The sequence below is a fragment of the Panthera uncia genome, chromosome B1, assembly GCF_023721935.1.
Source record: "Panthera uncia isolate 11264 chromosome B1, Puncia_PCG_1.0, whole genome shotgun sequence".
NCBI lineage: Eukaryota > Metazoa > Chordata > Mammalia > Carnivora > Felidae > Panthera > Panthera uncia.
The window spans coordinates 106,107,776-106,129,751 of record NC_064811.1 but is presented as its reverse complement, the minus strand read 5'-3'; the positions used below and the strand labels follow the sequence as shown (position 1 = coordinate 106,129,751).

Here is a 21,976-nt window from a genome sequence, read left to right as displayed (position 1 = left end):
TTTTGCTTTTTTGTCTTTCATTACAGTCTCTGTTTTGAAGTCTATTTTGTCATATATATATATATATATATATATATATATATATAGCTACCCCAGCTTTCTTTTTGCTTTAATTTGCATGAAAAATGTTCTTCCCTTCACTGTCACTCTGCATGTGTCTTTAGGTCTGAAGTGAGTCTCCTTCTTAAAATCCATTTAGTCATCCCTTGTCTTTTGACTGGAGCATTTAGTCCATTTACATTTAAGGTAATAATTGATAGGTATGTACTTATTGTCATTTTGTTACTTGTTTTATGGCTGTTCTTATAGTTTCTCTGTGTACTTCTTTTGCTCTCTTCCTTTGTGGTTTGATAGCTTTCTCTAGTGCTTTGCTTGGATTCCTCTTCATTTTTTGTATCTATTATTGGTTTTTGATTTGTGGTTATGTTAGGTTCATATATAATATCTTATGCATATTGCAGACTATATTAAACTAATGGTCACTTAAGTTTGAACCCATTTTAAAAGCACTAAATCTTTACTCCCCCCCTTACATTTTATGTATATGATTTCATCCTTCATATCCTTTTACTTCATGAATCCCTTGGCTGATTTTTGTAAATATAATTGATTTTACTGCTTTAACCTCCATACTGCGTATACTGAAATAAAAAATACACTAAGGGAATCAGTAGCAGATTAGAAGAACAAATCATCAATCTGGAAGGCAGGGTAATAAAAAGCAACCAAGTTTAAAAGTAAAAAAGGAAAACTTATAAAAAATGAGAAGAGATTAAGGGAACTCAATGACATCATCAAGCATAATAACATTTTCATTATAGGAATCCCAGAAAAAGAAAAGGGGGAAGAAAACTTATTTAATGAAGTAAGAGCTGAAAACTTGCCTAATGCGAAAAAAGAAAGAGACACCCAGATCCAGGAAACAGACCACTCAACAAAATTAACCCACAGAGGTTTAGACCAAGACACACAATAAGTAAAATGGCACAAAGGTAGTGATAAGGAGAGAATCTTAAAATTAGCAAGAGAAAAGAACAGTTATATACAATGGGAACACTGTAAGGCTATTAGCTGATTTTTCAGCAGAAATGTTGTAGGCCAATAGGGAGTAGTGTGATATACTCAAAGTACCAAAAGGAAAAAAATTTGCAACCAAGAATACTCTACCCAGAAAGGTTATGATTCAGAATAGAAGAAGTTTCCCAAACTTCCCGGAAGTTCTCAAAAGAACAAGTTTCCCAAATAAAAGTTAAAGGAGTTCATTACCACCAACCAAGCCTTATAAGAAACATTAAATACTTCAATTGGAAAGAAAAGGCCATAATCAAGAGTAAGAGAATTATGAAAGGAAAAAATTTCACAAGTAAATGCAAACATATATTAAAATTAATCAATTATTTATGAATATACTTATGTTCAATGATATAAAATGCATCAATAACTTTATGTTTGTGATCTCATGGTTTGTGAATTCGAGCCCCATGTCAGGCTCTACACTGAGAGCGTGGAGCCTGCTTGGGATTCTCTCTCTTCCTCTCTCTGCCCCTCTCAGAGAGGGCTTGTACTCTCTCTCTCTCAAAATGAATAAATAAAACATTAAAAAAAAACCTCTATGTTTGTATATTTATGGAAAAAACCCTCCCAAGTGATTTGAGATATTTTCTTAGAAAAGGTTTATTGTTTTGCCTTTCACATTTAGGTTTCTAATCCACTTAGAATTAATGTAAATGTAGTTGGAGGCAGGGTTCCTTTTTTTCCGTCACGAAAGTATCTTACTGACTCAGCATAATTAAGTAGTGCATTCTTTCCCCTTTGCAATATAGCCACCTGTGTCATACATCCTATGTCTGAATATAATTAAACTATTCCTCGTTCTTCATTCTCTCAAATTATCTATATATGCATTATGAGCACCTCATTATTGTAATTATTGTAGCTTTATCAAAAAGTCTTAAAATCTGGTAGAGCAAGCCAACTTTGCACTTTTTCTTTTAAAAGTGTCTTTGCTACTTTTAACGTTTTGCACTTGCATATAAATTTTGGAATCAGCTCCTCCTAATAATAAGGGAACAAAAGAAAGAATGGGGGAGGACATTGGGAACTGTAATGAATATATAAATCAAGATGTTGAGGATCATCTTTACAATGTTAATTCTTACAATCTATGAAGATAGCATCTCTATTTAAATCCCTTAGTATCTTTTTAATAAAGTTTATAATGCTGTGCACAAAAATCTTGCACATCTTTTGTTATAACTGAGTCCTACTTACTACATTTTGATGCTATTATAAACAGTAGCCTGTTTAAAACTTTCATTTTTCTGGTTGCTCAAAGAAAGGCAAAAATATTTTTACATATTGATTTTATATCTAGGAATCTTGCTATAGACTAATAATTATAATATTTTTAAATTTCTAGAATTTTCCAAATAGTTATTAACTTCATCCCATTCTTTAAGTGAATGTTTTAAAATTCTTACCATTATGTATAATGTTAAATGCAGGTTCCTAAATAAAAGATATTTTTATTTAGGTTACAGATACATCTATTTTGCAAATTCTTTTTTCTAAATCATAAATATATATAAGTTTATCAAATGCTATTGCTATATTTATTGTTTATACTTTTCTCTTCTAACCTCTAAATGTGGCAAATTGATTTCCTAATGTTAAATTAGCCTATTTCTGAAATAAACTCAAATATCAAACTTACATTCCATGAGTTCTAGAAAAATCTTAGCCCTATATCTTCATTTATTGCCCCAGCTCCGCTTTCTCCCTCCTCTTTCTGGAACTATAGTTGTATCCGTACACTGGATCTTCTAACTCCATTTCCTGGCTGTCTTTCATACTTTCCCTTTCACTCTGTGTTTTATTCCAGGTAGTTTCTACCGACCTCTCTTCCAATTTACTAATCTTCAATGTCTCATCACCTTTGTCTCACCTCTATTAAATCCAACCATGAATTCTTAATTTTAAATGAATGTTCACTTATAGGAATTGTTCCTTTTTTCAAATCTGCATTTTGATTTTCCCCTTCCCATATCTTTTACCTCATCATTATTAATTAAACCATGTAAAACATTTATTATATTCTGTGACTGATATTCTGTGAGTGGGGAACTCCAACATCCAAAGTATCTGTGGGTTTCTTTCTGCTGTTATTTCAGCTGTAATAATGCATTTGGTATCTTATTTCCTTACGTGTTTCATAATTTTTTTCTCTGAGCTACTTAATTTCTTCAGAAAATATTTTGTGGTAGGACTCCTAGGTGGCTCAGTCAGTTAAGCATCTAACTTTGGCTCAGGTCATGATCTTGTGGTTCGTGGGTTCAAGCCCCACATCAGGCTCTGTGCTGACAGCTCAGAGCCTGGAACCTGCTTCAGATTCTGTGTCTCTCTCTTTCTCTGCCCCTACCTCACTCACTCTCTCTCTCTCTCTCTCTCTCAAATAATAATAGTAATAATAATAATAATAATAATAATAATAAAACATTAAAAAATACTTTGTGAACTATTTTGAGGCTTGGAATGAAGTCATTCAGGGGAGGAAACTACAACCAATGGGCCAAAATATTTGGTAAAGTCAAAAATATTTACTATCCAGCCCTATACAGAAGAGTCTGCCATCCTGTGAAATAAGTTCCCCCAAAGAGGATATGGGTTTGCTTATGTCAGGTACCTATGATTATTACAGTCTAGAATGGCTTTATATTGTTAGTTTTAACTTTTTTTCAGACTACTAAAATATATTAGGAATTTGAACTGCATATACATAAATGACTACCATCACATGGTTAGTTCTCAGAGCACTTTCCACCCGCCTCCATTCAGAACCAAGATTCAGAATGCAAGTTTTGTTATAGTTTCTTCTCTTTATGCCTCATTTGAGTGGATGTGTTAATTTCTAGTTCATAATCACACTGAAGGTATAGCCTCGTCTCGTATTTTACTTCCTCACTTGGGTTTATCTCCTGTTCCATGTTCATAAGGCTGTGCATTTCAAAACGGAGTTCACTTTACTTAGTACATGCCCTCTGAGGAAATGCCTGTTCTTCAACTGAGCTTCTTTCTCTAGGTTCTCACATTCGGTCTATCTGTGGAATTAGTGAGTATACCTTATTTTTTTGTAAATTTTTTTCAATAATTTTATCTAGGATTTTTAGTTATTTTCCACAGAGGGATCATCTGGGAACCTAGCCATATATATAATCATAAACAGAACACTTGAATCAACATTATTCACTTGTATTCTGCTGTAATAGTAGTTTATATAAGGTGCTGTGGGAAAAGGCAGGAAGTGGAGACCAGGAAAGGATGCTCAAAGAAGCTGATGTCCAAACTTGAAATATGAATAGGAGTTTGTCTAGCAAAGATGATGGGCAAGAGTATATCAAGACTTTGGAGAAACATATGGGAAAGCTTAGAGAAAGGAAGAGTATCTTTGGGAAACAAGTATTTCAGTGTACAGACAGAGGAGCAATAAGGGTGACAGAATGAAAAGAGATACGAAAGAATTCATGAAAAATGAGAGTATAAATGAAGCTTACAGACTAATGTGAGGCAAGAGGGCTATACCCATGCCAATGTTCAGGGATCATTGAGCCAATTACCAGGATAGGAATCATAGAGCAACACAGAGTTTTGATTTTTGGTGGGGAGGAAAAGGAGCTACAGAGGGGAGTTTTGAATCAAGAAGTTAATAAATTCAGTTTTGGGTATGTTGATTTTTCAAGGCCTCTAGGACAAATATGATGAAATGTCCCAGGAAACACCTAGATACATTGTAACTGAAATTCAGAATCAAAATCTAATCTAGACGTAAAAGAGTTGGGATTAAAACAACAGTTATGAATGAAGCCCCGAGTAGAAAGAAAGACTGCCTAGGAAGCGTAGTGAGGGTCTTAAGTCATAAGCCTAGGAATCACTGGCATTTAAGGAACCAAGAGAAGATAAGCATGTAAATCTAACTAAAAAAAAAAAAAAAAAAAAAAAAAAAGTGGCTATAGAAGTAGGAGGAAAAGCAAGAGAATATGGTCTAATGGGAAAGCCAAATGGCTCAAGACCAAGTAAGATCTAGATGGTCTTTTATTCAACAGTTTCAGAAATAAGTCTGTAATAATCTCAGTACCATGGTACTCCATTTTCCTCTGCCTGGTCTCTGTTCTCATGCCTCTATAGTAAAACTTCCTCCAAAAGAAATAGCCTCTAGTCTCCCACTGCTCACTAGGAATCTCTGATTTTTCTAAGAACTCTAATCTTTCATTCTACAAAAATGACTTTTTATCTTCATCACTCTCGACACTTTCACCAGCCCCATAACCTTGACCCATAATTCACTGAGAAAGGTTTGAGAAGGAATTCACTCCCTCATATTTCCACCACCAAATCTACGAGCACCCCCACACTCATGTTCTGCTTCTCTCCAGATAAAGAACAGAGTCACTTTGAAAGGCCAATATCTCTGTATAAATGCTTCTCAACTAAAGGTGATTTTACCCCACAGCTTTTCTAAAGGTACATTTTTCTTTATTGTGGGGATAGGGTGCTACTAGTATCTGAAGGGTAGAGACCAAGGATAATGCTAACCATCCAATGTTGCACCAAAAAAGAATTATGATTCAAAATGTCAATAGGGCTGAGGCTGACAACTCCTGATCCACATGTTCTGAGTCCTAGCCAGTCTCTTACTGAGAACTTAGCCTAGTTTTTCTATTCCCTTTATATTTTCAACTTCCCCTTTCGACTCAACCATTCCCATCACCATCACCATGTAAAATGTTCCAGTATTTTCCATTCTTTAAAAATATACTAACACACACATACACACACACACACACACACAATGATTGCTTATGACCTTTCAGGTACTATTTCTCCAATATTTTATACCAAAGTTCAATACTCATATTATTCTATATAATATTTAATACTCACATACAATTGAATGTATTATACTCATATTTCCACTAGTCATTTCTTCTTTCAGATTTTTTCCCAAACTGTTCCACTGAGGTAACTCAGCAAGTTTCTTCTTTCCTGTTTATGAAGAGTCTCATAACTAAATTCAATGGTCAATTATAGTAGTTATGTATTGCACAGATTTTCTGGTCTAAATACCTCCATCCACCCACCCTACTCCCAACAACACCATCATTATAAATTATTGGGAGATTGCATTTTCAATAGTCAGTCATGTTCACTACCATATTCCTAGCTCCCAGCACCATCTGGCACAGAGCAGGCACTCAAATATATGTTAATGATTGAATCCTTGGCAAAGAGTTAATTTATTATAAAGCTACCATATTTGAAGTATGTATGTTAAAATAAGAAACTGATGTATTCAAGGGATTATGGCTGGAATTTAAATAATGAGGCAAAACCTGAAATCAGGTATCCTGATTCACCTGTCTCTCCAGCAGGATGTCAATTCAAAACATTAAAAAAAAAAAATTAAGATTTTATTATTTATTTATTTATTTATTTATTTTTAATTTTTTTTTTTTAATGTTTATTTATTTTTGAGACAGAGAGAGACAGAGCATGAACAGGGGAGGGTCAGAGAGAGAGGGAGACACAGAATCTGAAGCAGGCTCCAGGCTCTGAGCTGTCAGCACAGAGCCCGACGCGGGGCTTGAACTCACAAACTGTGAGATCATGACCTGAGCCGAAGTCGGACGCTTAACCGACTGAGCCACCCAGGCGCCCCAAGATTTTATTTTTTTTAAGATTTTAAATCTAAATCCCCAGTGTGGGGCTTGAACTCACAACCCCAAGATCAAGAGTCATACAGTCTACCAACTGAGACAGCCAGGCACCCCTCAAAATATTTCTAGAGAGTGACTACAGTTGATTTAGGGCCTCATGTGCATGAGAGGAAAGTGATCTGAGAAAGTCTTTCAGAGTAAGGTATTAGGAAGAAGAATCAAGAGTTTTGCATTTTAAAATACACAAAAGGACTAATCATGTAAATGTCTAACACTGTGGCACCCAGGAATAACTCCACAGACTACACTTTGATGTCATTAATTTCTATGTAAAGCCTGTAGATTCTGCAATCTTTAAATTCCTGGTCTCCCCTCCACTGGTATTAGTCATTAATTATTACTGGTCCCACATAACTATATGGCCTTTGTTCTTTCTCAAACATGCCCAGTCTTTACAGTTTTCAAGTCTTTACAACCCTATGAGGTAGAGAAGAACGATCCCCATCTGAGTTTCACAAAAGTTAGTTTTGGTCCAAAATTGTACTCAGTGAACTTGTACACAAGTTGATTCTTGATCAACAATAGACCTCAGTTTTGCCAGAGAGGTTCTCAACTTGGTGTTCTTTCCTAGTGAGAAAAGGAACAGCTCAATTGGTGGTGAGGAAAAATTTAGATGACTCTCCTCTTGCCAAGTCAGTATGATGTGATTGTCTGCTAGGTGATGATGTGTTATCTCCTAGCAAATTTTACACCACTTCCAGCTATATACAAAGACTTCACCACAGGTGAAATTCCTCTCACTATCTGCAACAAATACAGAGAAGGGCCCTCCTGCATTCGTAAGGGGAATGTGGCAAAAGACAGTGAAGTAGTCAGCAAAATCAAGAGCGAGCAGCAGCCACTGGGTATGCACAATTCCAGAACATTATCTGGGTCAAGGCAGAAGAGAGAACCCACATTCAGTGAACTCTCTCAACAATGTCTCTGCAGTCCAGATTATTCAGCAACTGGAAATGTTCTCTCTCCAAGGAGAACTCTGGAAATGGACACTTAGACCACCAGTGATAATGTCACATAATACTCCAGGAAGTACTGGACAAAGCTGGCATACTGCACAACAGCAAATGCTATGAACCTAAAAATGAGGTAAGCACTCTGACTGATGTGATTCAGCAGCTTTTGATTTGAAGGTTCTCCCTGAAATGCTGGAAACAAAGGTATGAGCATATTTAGGTTTCCACATAAGCAACTTGGACAGAGAGTACAATGATTAAGGAACTGGTTGTAATGGTTTCTCTCCCTTGTTCTGCAGATTCAAACTAAAGATTTCTAATTAGGGGGAGGTATCATGAGAGATAGTAGACTGGACAATTCCTGAGCCCCATGGGCCCAGAGGCCAGCCAGCAATATGACTAAAAAGAGACACATCTGGGATGGAGGACCTATCTGTATGTCTTCTATTAATAATGCCTTCACCACTGTTCAAGTTTCCACCACTACCCCAAGCAGACCACTGAACGAGAAAATGAGTAGTTAGATGTTAAAAAAAAAAAAAAAAAGAAAGAAAGAAAAAAGAAAAAAGACAGGTTCAACCTACCTTGAGTTTTAGCCCAAAGAGCAATAACCCTGCAGTTCTAAGAAGAGAATTATTCCACTTTGGCTTGTCTCTTTTTATCTCACACATCCCTATTCATATTAGCCTGGTTTTAAGTATTGTTATGAAACATGCCATACAGAAGAATGTATTAAACATACATGTGCAACTTCCCAGAAAACATTCATGCAACAACTAGATACACAACACTGTTAATACATTAGAACCCCTGTGTATCCTAGTCCCTCTCCCTAACACAACCCAAATTCTGACTTACATGATTAATCATTCCTGGCTTTTCTTTTAGAATTTTTTTTAAGTTTATTTATTTATTTTGAGAGAGAGGGAGAGACAGAGAATCCCAAGCAGGCCCCGCAGCATCAGTGCTGAGCCCGATGAAGGGCTCAAACTCACAAACTGCGAGATCATGACCTGAGCTGAAACCAAGAGTCAGATGTTTAACTAACTGAGCCATCCCTTAACCTTTATGGAATCATATTCTATACACAACCTTTCTTAACTTCTTGCACTCAGCTGCTTTCCAGATTCATTGATAAAGATGTTTATAGCTGTAATTCATTTTTACTACTCTATAATTTATGCATTGTTTACTATACCATAATGTCCAGTTAGTTGCTGATAGGTATTTTGGTTATTTCCAATCTGTGAATATTATGAACATTCTGCTGTACTGTCATGTATTATTCCTGATGAACACTTCTTTTTTTTTTTTTTTTTTTCTTTTTTTACAGATGCAAACACTGTACATTTTATTAAATAGGATTCATTGGATTATCAAGAAATAGTCCACAGTTATCAACACTAGTCTATTCTAGAAATTTAAAGATAGTTAAATATGGGAAAATTTGTAAATATTAATCAACAAATTAAAGGAGGAAAAGCATTCCATCATATCAATAGATGCTTGAAAGGTTTTGGATAAATTCAGAAATTTTTCTTTTTTTTTTTTTTATTTTTTTATTTTTTAATATATGAAATTTACTGTCAAATTGGTTTCCATACAACACCCAGTGCTCATCCCAAAAGGTGCCCTCCTCAATACCCATCACCCACCCTGCCCTCCCTCCCACCCCCCATCAACCCTCAGTTTGTTCTCAGTTTTTAACAGTCTCTTATGCTTTGGCTCTCTCCCACTCTAACCTCTTTTTTTTTTTTTTTTCTTTTTTTTTTCCTTCCCCTCCCCCATGGGTTTCTGTTATGTTTCTCAGGATCCACATAAGAGTGAAACCATATGGTATCTGTCTTTCTCTGCATGGCTTATTTCACTTAGCATCACACTCTCCAGTTCCATCCATGTTGCTACAAAAGGCCATATTTCATTTTTTCTCATTGCCACGTAGTATTCCATTGTGTATATAAACCACAATTTCTTTATCCATTCATCAGTTGATGGACATTTAGGCTCTTTCCATAATTTGGCTATTGTTGAGAGTGCCGCTATAAACATTGGGGTACAGGTGCCCCTATGCATCAGTACTCCTGTATCCCTTGGATAAATTCCTAGCAGTGCTATTGCTGGGTCATAGGGTAGGTCTATTTTTAATTTTCTGAGGAACCTCCACACTGCTTTCCAGAGCGGCTGCACCAATTTGCATTCCCACCAACAGTGCAAGAGGGTTCCTGTTTCTCCACATCCTCTCCAGCATCTATAGTCCCCTGATTTCTTCATTTTGGCCACTCTGACTGGCGTGAGGTGGTATCTGAGTGTGGTTTTGATTTGTATTTCCCTGATAAGGAGCGACGTTGAACATCTTTTCATGTGCCTGTTGGCCATCCGGATGTCTTCTTTAGAGAAGTGTCTATTCATGTTTTCTGCCCATTTCTTCACTGGGTTATTTGTTTTTCGGGTGTGGAGTTTGATGAGCTCTTTATAGATTTTGGAAACTAGCCCTTTGTCCGATGTGTCATTTGCAAATATCTTTTCCCATTCTGTTGGTTGCCTTTTAGTTTTGTTGGTTGTTTCCTTTGCTGTGCAGAAGCTTTTTATCTTCATAAGGTCCCGGTAATTCACTTTTGCTTTTAATTCCCTTGCCTTTGGGGATGTGCCGAGTAAGAGATTGCTACGGCTGAGGTCAGAGAGGTCTTTTCCTGCTTTCTCCTCTAAGGTTTTGATAGTTTCCTGTCTCACATTCAGGTCCTTTATCCATTTTGAGTTTATTTTTGTGAATGGTGTGAGAAAGTGGTCTAGTTTCAACCTTCTGCATGTTGCTGTCCAGTTCTCCCAGCACCATTTGTTAAAGAGACTGTCTTTTTTCCATTGAATGTTCTTTCCTGCTTTGTCAAAGATGAGTTGGCCATACGTTTGTGGGTCTAGTTCTGGGGTTTCTATTCTATTCCATTGGTCTATGTGTCTGTTTTTATGCCAATACCATGCTGTCTTGATGATGACAGCTTTGTAGTAGAGGCTAAAGTCTGGGATTGTGATGCCTCCTGCTTTGGTCTTCTTCTTCAAAATTACTTTGGCTATTCGGGGCCTTTTGTGGTTCCATATGAATTTTAGGATTGCTTGTTCTGGTTTCGAGAAGAATGCTGGTGCAATTTTGATTGGGATTGCATTGAATGTGTAGATAGCTTTGGGTAGTATTGACATTTTGACAATATTTATTCTTCCAATCCATGAGCAGGGAATGTCTTTCCATTTCTTTATATCTTCTTCAATTACCTGCATAAGCTTTCTATAGTTTTCAGCATACAGATCTTTTACATCTTTGGTTAGATTTATTCCTAGGTATTTTATGCTTCTTGGTGCAATTGTGAATGGGATCAGTTTCTTCATTTGTCTTTCTGTTGCTTCATTGTTAGTGTATAAGAATGCAACTGATTTCTGCACATTGATTTTGTATCCTGCAACTTTGCTGAATTCATGTATCAGTTCTAGCAGACTTTTGGTGGAGTCTATCGGATTTTCCATGTATAATATCATGTCCTGATGAACACTTCTAAGCTCCTCTAGAGAAGTGCTGGTGAATATAAACAAAATGGAAACCACAAGTAATTTAAAATTTTCCAGTAGCTACGTTAAAAAGATTTTTAGGGGCATTCACTTTCAAAAATCCCCTCTGTAAAGAGAGCTTTCCTACTATTCTTCCTTTTTAATCTTATATTCTAATAAACTTTTGCCTGCTGCTCACAAAAAAAAAGAAAGAAAGAAAAAAAGAAAGAAAGATTTTTAAGGGAAGCCTGGGTGGCTCAGTCAGTTAGGCATCCAACTCTTGATTTCGGCTCAGGTCATGATCTCACAGTCTGTGAGTTCAAGCCCCATGTCAGGCTCTGTGCTGACAGTGTGGAGCCTGCTTGGGATTCTCTCTGTCTGCCTCTCTCTCTGCCTGTACTCGTGGTCTCCCTCCCTCTCTCAAAAAATAAATAAATAAACTTAAAAAAAAAAGATTTTTAAAAGGGTGAAATTTTAGTATCTTACTTAACCAAACATATTATCATTTCAATATGCAATAATTATAAAAATCATTGAGATGCTTTACATTCTTTCCTCTTAAGCCTTCAAAAGCCAATATTGTATATTTAAAGAAAATCTCCTTTTGGACTAGTCACATTTTGAAAACTCAATAACCACATATGGTTAATACTTGAACAATGCAACTCAAAAGCATATTCTTTTTTTAAATTTTTTTTTTCAACGTTTTTTATTTATTTTTGGGACAGAGAGAGACAGAGCATGAACGGGGGAGGGGCAGAGAGAGAGGGAGACACAGAATCGGAAACAGGCTCCAGGCTCTGAGCCATCAGCCCAGAGCCTGACGCGGGGCTCGAACTCACAGACCGCGAGATCGTGACCTGGCCGAAGTCGGACGCTTAACCGACTGCGCCACCCAGGCGCCCCTCAAAAGCATATTCTTAAGTAGAGATGGTAAGCAGTAAGAGATGGTTTTACGTTTTTATTCCTACATATTAATGAGTTTCTTGTTCCAAATACTCCCAAAAATTTGTCCAATGTTGTAACTTTGCTCATATGGGTTTTATGGAACATTTCATTGACGTTTTAATTTGCATCTTCCTGATTAATAATGTTGAACACCTTTTCATTATTTCAATCATTTGGGCTTCATCTTTTGTGAAATGCTTGTTCATGTCGTATGGTCAGTTTTCTACTGAATCTTTTATTGATTTGTACATTTTTTTAAAATTCCATTAAGTAATCTTTACGGCCAACGTGGGGCTTGAACTCACGACCTCAAGATCAAGAGTCACATACTCTACCAACTGAACCAACCAGGCACCCCCTATTATAATACCTATCACATCATGAATGGAAACTATTTTTTCTTAATTTCATGAACTACATAGGCATTCTTTTTGATGTTTAATAAATAATTCTTTGTGGTAAATGTTTTTATTTTGTCCTTTATGATTGTGAATTTTGTGTTCACTTAAGAAACCTGTCCCTACTCTGAGATCATGAAGATCTTTTACTATTATCCCTTAACAGGTCTTTGCTTTTGCCTTTCACTGGAGTAGATCTGAATGACACTAGAAGGCAAAAATCTGTAGTTTCACTTTCTTCTCCACACAATTTTTCCAAGCACCACATACTGAAAATCAGGTTTTCAGGGCACCTGGGTGGCTCTGTCAGTTAAGTGTCCAACTTCAGCTCAAGTTGTCACGATTTGTGAGATTGAGCCCCGCATCAGGCTCTCTGCTGTCAGCATGAGCCTGCTTCAGATCCTCTGTACCCCTCTCTCTCCGCCCCTCCCCTGTTCGCACTTTCTCTCAAAAAAATAAAAAAGAAACAAAGAAACACACATACATAAAAATCAGATTTTCTCTTTGATCTTTAACCCTACCTGTCATTTACCAACTGTGCATATACACATGCAACTGTTTCAGGACTTCCTATTCCATTCCTATAGTCCTTATCTTTAATTTGTTACAACAAGTTTAGGAATATGAGGAGTTTCTTGTCCCTTACATTTCCATATAAATTTTAGAATCAGTTTATCAAATTCCTTTAAGAAAATCCATTGAAATACTTAATGGTATTTAATTGACTTTTGAATTGACTTCGGGAAAACTACCCACCAGATCTTTCAAACATGAACTCAGTATTTCTCTTCCTACTTATGTCTTCCGTAACACCTTTCAATTATTATAATAATCTTCTTAAAAGTCTGGTTAAAACTTCTACCTTTTAAAAAAACTCTACCTTTTAAAGATCTACCCTATGGTAGGCAGAAGGGTCCCTTAACAACATCCAGATCCCGATCCTTATAAAATGTAATTATGTTAAATAAATGGCAAAAAGGGATTTGCAGGTGTAATTCAGATTTCTATTTAGTGACCTGAAGATAGGGAGTTTTTTCTGGATTATGCAGAGAATTTTCTCCAACCAGACAGAAGAGATGCAGCAGAAGAAAAACTAAGACAGATGAAAAGCAGGGCTCCACAAGCTGTTGCTGATTTGAAGACTGACAGAGCAATCTAACCTAGAATGCAGGTGGTCTAAAGGAGTCAAAAGGCTCCAGGCAGCCAAAAGGGAAATGAAGGACCTCAACTCTACATGCAGCCACAAAGAACTGAATTCTGTAAACAATGCGAATAAACTTGGAAGTGATTCTCACATAAAATCTACAGCTAAGACCTCAGGCAGGAACACCTGGATTTCAGTCTTGTAGAACTGGAGTAGAGAAACCAGCTGACTTCACCTGTACTGCTTATCTACAAAATTATATAATAAATTCACGTTAGTTTAAGCTGCCAAATCTGTGATAATTTGTTATGGCAGTCATAGAAAATAGATTCTTCATGATTGTTTTATACTATTAAAAAATAGAATCTTGGAAGTCACTATAGGTAAAAACTTGGGATTGTATCAAACTAAAAAGCTTTTATACAGCAAAGAAAACCATCAACAAAACAAAAAGGCAACCTACTAAATGGGAGAAAATATTTGCAAATGATACAGCTGATAAAGGGTTAATATCCAAACTATATCAACAACTCCTACAATTCAACACCAAAAAACAAACAGTATTATTTAAAAATGGACACAAGACCTAAGTAGACATTTTTCCAAAGAAGACATTCAGAAGACCAACAGACACATGGAAAGATGCTCAGCATCACTAATCATCAGGGAAATGAAAGCAAAACCACAATGAAGTATCACCTCACACTGGTGAGAATGTCCAGTACAAAAAGACAAGAAATAACAAGTGTTAGCAAGGATGTGAAGAAAAGTGCACTGTTGGTAAAAATGTAAACTGGCATAGCCAGAAAACAGTATAGTATAGAGGTTCCTCAAAAAATTAAAACCAGAAATACTACATGTAGTAGTACATGTAGTATTACTACAAGTAGAAATTCTACTTCTGGGTATTTATCCAAAGGAAAGAAAAACACTAATTCGAAAATATATAGGTTTACTGCAGCATCATTTATAATAGCCAAGATATGAAAGCAACCTAAGAGTCCATCAACAGATGTATGGATAAAGAAGTAGTATAGATATATGATGGAATATTATTCAACCATGAAAAATAATGAAATCTTTGCCATTTGCAAGAACATGGCTGGGCTTAGCCATACCTTTGTATTTTCTTTTATAATAATCATGCTTACTTCTTCCTTCTAGCTCTTAACCTTATTTTGGTTGTTTTTCCTTACTGGTCTAAGAAGGATATCCAATGTATTTGATAGATTTGACTGTGAGAATCTCTGTCTTATTCTGATTGCAAGAGATTAGCTTCAACATTTCACCATTCAGAACGTTTGTTTTGTAGGAGGTTTTGCAGAAACCCTTTATGAGGTTGAAGATATTTTATTTCTCTGTTGCAAAAAATACCTCCAGTATGCATGCTGACTTATCAAATGTATTTTTTGCATTTATTAAGGTGATCACAATCTTTCTCTAACCTGTTCACGAGAATTGCAGTGACTAATTTCTCAACTTCACAAGGTGATTTACAATTAATTTGCACTATTGAAATAAAAATCTGGTTATTCTTTTTTTAAAAACAATGAATTTGGACAAAAGTTTAAAATATTTATACCCAGATAACTTGTAATGCTTGATTCTCATTCATATTCTCTTGAATTTCTCATTCATGTTCTCTCCAGGTATTGCTATCAAGGTTATGCTCTTCTAATAAAGTGTAGTATTTCTTTTTTCTCCATTCATTCAACAAATATTTGAGTACTATTAGCTCTATTCACTAGAAATACTTGTGCACTGTTGGAATTATTCCAATTTCAGAAAACCTTGCTAATAAAGCCAAGTTTTCAGATTTATAAAAATCGTTTACATTGGGGCGCCTAGGTGGCTGAGTCAGTTAAACGTCCTGACTCTCGACTTCAGCTCAGGTTGTGACTCTCACGATCTGTGAGTTCAAGCCCCACATCTAGCTCTGCACTGACAGGACGGAGGCTGCTTGGGATTCTCTGTCCCCCTCTGTTTCTGCCCCTCCCCCTTCTCAAAACAAATAAACTTAAAAAAAAAAAGTTTATATCAATTTTCTTTTCCAGTAAGTTTTGGTAAGTTACATATTTTTGTAGAAAATTTTCCCTAATTTGACCATAATCAGTAATCATAACCCCATTTTCACTGCAGTGAAAATAAGTACATTTTCCTCCTCTTTGTCTTCATAAATTTTAATCTTTTCAAAGAATTAAGTGTTGGTATGATGAATTCTCTAGTGTTAGATCTAATTATTATTTACTTCCATATACTTTTATGGGGACTTATTTTGTTAATTCTTTTGTTAACTTTTACCTTTTTGAAAGCTATAGCAGATTCTATTATTGTTCAAAGCCTGCATTTTCTAGATTAGGGGATTATGCATATTCACCTTTCATGCCTTTTGAGAATATACATTCCAGCCCCATAAGCTTAGCCACATTATTTAGCCAATCAAATGTGAGGAAATTACATAAAGAACATCTAAGCAGCAACTTAAAATACATTTGTACACTTTAGCTCAGCCCATTATGTGAATGAATAAGCAAGTGCTATATGGTGGCTACTCTTTCAGCATGAATCCCCAAAATGAGAAGAGACACACACAGCAGCAGCAATAGCCGACCCATAGCCAATGCCAAGCAATGTGAGAAGTTTTTATTTAAGCCTTTGAGATTTAAGGGAAATGTTTTATACAGCAAAGATAATACAGGTGATCGGCTTATTAATTTCAAGCATTTTTCCAAATATTTGCATTTAAGCTTTTCTCATCCGGTGCACCTCTTAAATCCAGTTAATAATCCATTTATATTTTCTAATTTCCACTATGATTTCTTCTTCAACTGGTGAGTTATTTAACATGTATCTTTGCTCTGAAACATACAGGGTTTTATTACTTTACTTTTTAAGTTTTAAACACTAACTTAATTCCACCAATAGTGTTTTATGTAATATTAATGCTTTGAAATTCACTTTATATACCACTGAAGGTCAAAGTACTACAGATAAGCACAGAGAGATCTTGCACTCTGCAGAGGTTTGGTAGAGAATTGTTTCTCAAATTACTCTCATTTTTTATTGCTTGGTTATTCCTTACTTAAGAGACAAACTGACTTTGGATTTGTCCCATCAATTGTTTCATATATTTGAAAACTTGATATTAAATACATTAAATTTTAAAATATACTTTTCTGATAGATTCTTCACTTTTAATCATTACAAAAGGACACTCTTTAGCACTAGTAATGTTTTGTTTTCAAGTCTACTTTGTAAATCTATTCTGCTATCAATATATATACAAAAGCTTTTTTGCGTTACTTTTTATTTAGGAGGTAGATGGGCTTTCTAATTTTCATTTTTAATTAGAATTTTAAAAAAACATAAAACTCACCATCTTAACCATCTTTAAGTTTACAGTTCTGTACTGTTGAATATATTCACTGTTGTGCAACGGATAACCAAGCTTTTTTCATTTAGTAAAACTAAAACTCCATACCCATTAACAATTCCCCATTTCATCTCTGCTGACAGCTCAGAGCCTGGAGCCTGCTTCAGATTCTGTGTCTCCCTCTCTCTCTGCCACTCCCCCACTCATGTTCTGTCTCTCAAAAAATGTCAAAAAAAACAATTCCCCATTTCTCCCTCCCCCATAGCAACTGCCACTCTGTTTCTATGAATTTGGCTTCCTTACTACTTCATTTGTAAATGGAATCATCCAGTGTATCTTTGTGGCTTATTTCATTTAGCATGTCCTCAAAGACCATCCATGTTGTATTACGTGACAGTTTTCCTTCCTTTCTAAAGGGTGAATAATATTCCATTATATGTATACACCACATTTTATTTATCTATTAATCTGATGATGGACATTTAATTGGCTTGCTTTTTGGCTATCATGAATACTACTGCTAAATACATGGCTGTGCAAATATCCTTTTAGTTTTTTGAGTAACTGCCATACTGTTTTCATAGCAGCTATATCATTTTATGTTCCCACCAACAATGCACAAGGGTTCTAATTTCTCTACATCCTCTCCAACAACTGTTATTTCCTAGGTTTTACTTTTTATTTTGAAAGTAGCCATTCTAACGAGTGAGGTGATATTTCATTGTGATTTAGATTTTCATTTCTCTAAGAATAGTGACGCTGCACATATTTTCATGTGTTCACTGGACATTTGTATATTATTGGAGAAACAGCTTTTCAAATCCTTTGCCCATTTTTTAAACTGAGTCTTTTATTGAGTTGTTGTGATTTCTTTATATATTCAGAAATATTAACCCCTCATCAGATTATATGCAAATATTTCTCCTATTCTGCAGCTGACCTTTTCATTCTGATAAGTTAATACACATAAGTTTTTGATTTTTATGAATTCCAATCTGTTTATTACATATGCTTTTAGTGTCATAGCTAAGAAATGATTGCCAAATCAAATATGAAGCTTCACCCTGTTTTGTTCTAGTTTTATACCTTAGGTTTAAGTCTTTAATCTTTAAAATTTTTTTACATATGATGTTAAGAGAAGGTTCCAACTTTACTCTTTTGCATGTGGATGACCAGTTTCCCCAACACCATTTGTTGAAATTGTCTTCTCCCATTTAGTGATCTTGGCACACATACTGAAAATCATTTGGTCATATAGTCAACTCAAGGATTTATTTCTGTGCTCTATTCAGCTTCATTTAATCTTGGTCTGTATGCTTATACCACACAGTTTTGATTACTATAGTTCTGTAATTAGGAAATGTGATATTTTTCTTTTCTTTCCTTTTTGGAAATGCGGTATTTCTAACTCCATGGTTTTTAAAACTTGTTTTTTGGCTCTCCATGGTCCCATAAGATTCCATATCAATTTTAGTACTAGTTTTCCTAATTCTGCAAAAGATGCCATTGGGCTCTTGACAAGGATTGCACTGAACCTGTAGATCACTTTGGGTAGCACTGACTTTTTAAAAAAACTTTATTAAAGATATAATCCACATATGGTACAATCTACCCCAGCATATGAATCGATTGGCTTTTAGTATACACAAATTTTGCAACCATAATCAAAATCAAATTACAACATTTTCATCACTCAAAAAAAAAAAAAAAAAAAACAACAACAACAAACAAACACAGGACCCATTAGCAATCACTCTCAATCTCCTCCCAAGGAAATATTTCCACCCAACCTAAGCCCCACAACCACCAATATAATTTCTGTCTGTTCTGGACATTTCACACAAACATACAAACAGAATCTTACAATATGTGGTACATAGCATAATGTTTTCATGTTTCAGGATGTATTCATTTCTTCCTACTGCTAAATACTACTCCATTATATGGTTATACCACTTTTTGTTTATGCATTCATCAGGTGATGATTGTTTGGGTTCTTTCCACTTTCATAGTGCTGCAATTAACATTTGTGCATGTTTTTGTGTGGACATATGTTGTCACTTCTTTTGTGTACCTACCTAGGAGAGGAATTCCTAGATCATAAGACAAATCTATGTTTAACCTTTTGAGAACTGCCACAATGCTTTCCAAAAACAGTTGGACCATTTTACACTCTTTTTCTAAATTTAAATTCAAGTTAGTTAACCTATAGTCTTGGTTTCAGGAGTTAAAACTCAGTGGTTCATCTCTTACGTATGATAGCCAGTGTTCATCGAAACAAGTGCCCTCCTTAATGCCCATCACCTGTTTAGCCCATTCCCCAACCCACCTCCACTCCAGTAACCCTGTTTGTTCTCTGTATTTAAGAGTCTCTTATGGTTTGCCTCCCTGTTTTTATCTTATTTTTGCTTCCCTTCCCCTATGTTCATCTGTTGTGTTTCTTAAATTCCACATATGAGTGAAGTCATATATTTGTCTTTCTCTGACTGACTGACTTCACTTAGCATAATACCCTCAAAATACCCTCAACTATTTTACAGTCTAACCAGTAGTCTACGAGGATTTTGATTTCTCCCCCCATCATCACCAACTGTGCATGTATCTTTTTTATTATAGTTATCCTAGTAGGTACAAGGTGGTGTCTCATAGTGATTTTGATTCATTTCCCTGGTGGTTAATGATGTCAACCAACCTTCCATGGGCTCATTAGCCATTTGTGTATCTTCTTTGGAAAAGAAGTCTATTCAGATTATTTGCTCATTTAATAATAATTGGATTGTATTTTTATTATTGAGTTATAAGAGTTCTCTATTACAAATATAAGTCCTTTATTAAAAATATTATTTGTAAACATCTTCTTCTAACTTGCTTTTTTAGTGTTTTTACAGCAGTTTGATTCACGGCAAAATTATGTGAAAAAGTACAGACTCTCCCCCTCTTACCATTCTGCATGTTACAATCTGTGTTACATCTGTTACAATCAGTGGGCTTACACTGACACATCATAATCACCTGAAGTCCATAGTTTGCATAAGTTTCATGCTTGGTATGTACATCCCACAGGTTTTGATACATGTATAATTAGATGTACTCACCATTATACTATCATACAGAAAATTTTAACTGCCCTAAAAAACCTCTCTGTTCTGCCTATTCATTTATTCCCTTCCCATACCCTAGCAATCACTGATCTTCCTTCTATCTTCATAGTTTTCCTTTTCCAGAATGTCAAATATTTAGAATCATGCAGTAAATATGTAGCCTTTTCAGATTGGATTCATTTAGTAATTTGCATTTAAGATTCCTCCACTGATCGCTTATTTCTTTTTAGCACTACATAATATTCCATTGTCTGGATATATGAGTTTATCCATTCACCTACTGAAAGGCATCTTGGTTGCTTCCAAGTTTTGGCAATTATGAATAAAATTACTGTAAAGATTTTTATTTTTTTTTAAGTTTTTTCATATGCAGATTTTTTTTAAAGTAAACTCTACCCTCAACATGGGGCTCGAACTCACAACCCCAAGATCAAGAGGAACATGCTTGGGGCACCTCAGTGGCTCAGCCTGTAAAGCATCTGACTTCGGCTCAGGTCATGATCTCACAGTTCCTGAGTTCAAGCCCCATGTTGGGCTCTGTGCTGACAGCTCAGAGCCTGGAGCCCACTTCAGATTGTGTGTCACCCTCTGTCTGCCGCCCACTCCCCACCCCCCCTCCCCCCACCACATGCACTCTTTCTCTGGCTCTGTCTCAAACATTAAAAAAATAAATAAAATAAATAAATAAATAAATGAGGAACATGCTCTACTGACTGAGCCAACCAGCCCACCCCACATATGCAAAGTTTTCAGCTCCTTTGGGGTTAAGTACCAAGGAAGGTAATTACTAGATAGTATGGCAAGAGTAGTTTTGGTTTTTGGTTTTATAAACTTTATTAATTTATTTTGAGACAGAGAGCACAAGCAGGGGAAGGGCAGAGAGAAAGGTGTAGAGAGAGAATGTGTAAGAAAAGTTTTGTAAGAAACAAACTGTCTTCCAAAGTGGCTGTACAACTTTGCATTCCCAACAGGAGTGAAAATTCCTGTTGCTCTACATCCTCACCAGCATTGGATGCTTTCAGCTATATTTTGGCCATTCTAACATGTGTGTAGTGGTGTCTCACTGTCTAAATTTGCACTTCCCTAATTATATGATATAGAGTATCTTTTCATGTGCTTATTCACCATCAATATAACTTTCTTTGGTGAGCTCATTGGCCTGTTTTTTTAATCTGGTTGTTTTCACACTGTTGAAGATTTAAGATTTTTTTTTTTTTTTTTTTTTTTTTTTGGGTATACTTTGGATACAGTCCATTATGTGCCTAGAAAAACTCTGACTTAATTTCTTCCTTTGTGGATCAAGCTTTTGGAGTTGTATCTAAAAAGTCATCAGCCAACTGAAGATCATCTACATTTTCTCTCTTTTATCTTCCAGTTGTTTTATAGTTTTGTGTTTTACATGTAGGTCTGATCCACTTTGAGTTACTTTTTGTGAAAAAATACAAGGTCTGTGTCTAGATTCACTTTTTTTCACATGGATGTAAAGTTGTTCCATCACCACTTGTTGAAAAGACTATATTTTCTCCATTGTATTGCCTTTATTCCTTTGTCAAAGATCAGTTTTATTACATTACTGCAAGTCTATTTCTGGGTTCTCCATTGTGTTCCATTGATCTATTTGTCTATTCTTTTACCAATACCATACTGTCTTGATCACTGTAGCTTTATAGTAACTCTTGAAGTTAGGCAGTATCAGTTCTCTGACTCTTCTTCAATACTGTATTGGCAATTCTGGTCTTTTATCTCTCCACATAA

At 35.5% G+C, this 21,976-nt stretch overlaps 1 protein-coding gene across 10 annotated transcripts in view; it reads right to left on the bottom strand.

Annotated features, from left to right (window-relative positions):
• The window catches only part of LARP1B (La ribonucleoprotein 1B), a 125,571-nt gene that overhangs the window by 52,745 nt on the left and 50,850 nt on the right, over positions 1–21,976 (bottom strand). For 2 of the 10 annotated variants that reach the window (XM_049631162.1, XM_049631165.1), the window contains one exon: positions 16,376–16,605. The exons of 6 other annotated variants lie outside the window; for them this stretch is intronic. Coding sequence is in view for 3 of the 4 variants with exons in the window: in XM_049631165.1 (XP_049487122.1) it covers positions 16,588–16,605 (18 nt within the window). In the remaining variant the exon portion in view is untranslated. Of the gene's footprint in view, positions 1–5,163; positions 6,040–16,375; positions 16,606–21,976 lie in introns of those variants that run through there. 2 more of the 10 variants (XM_049631164.1, XM_049631163.1) reach the window with 2 other exon arrangements.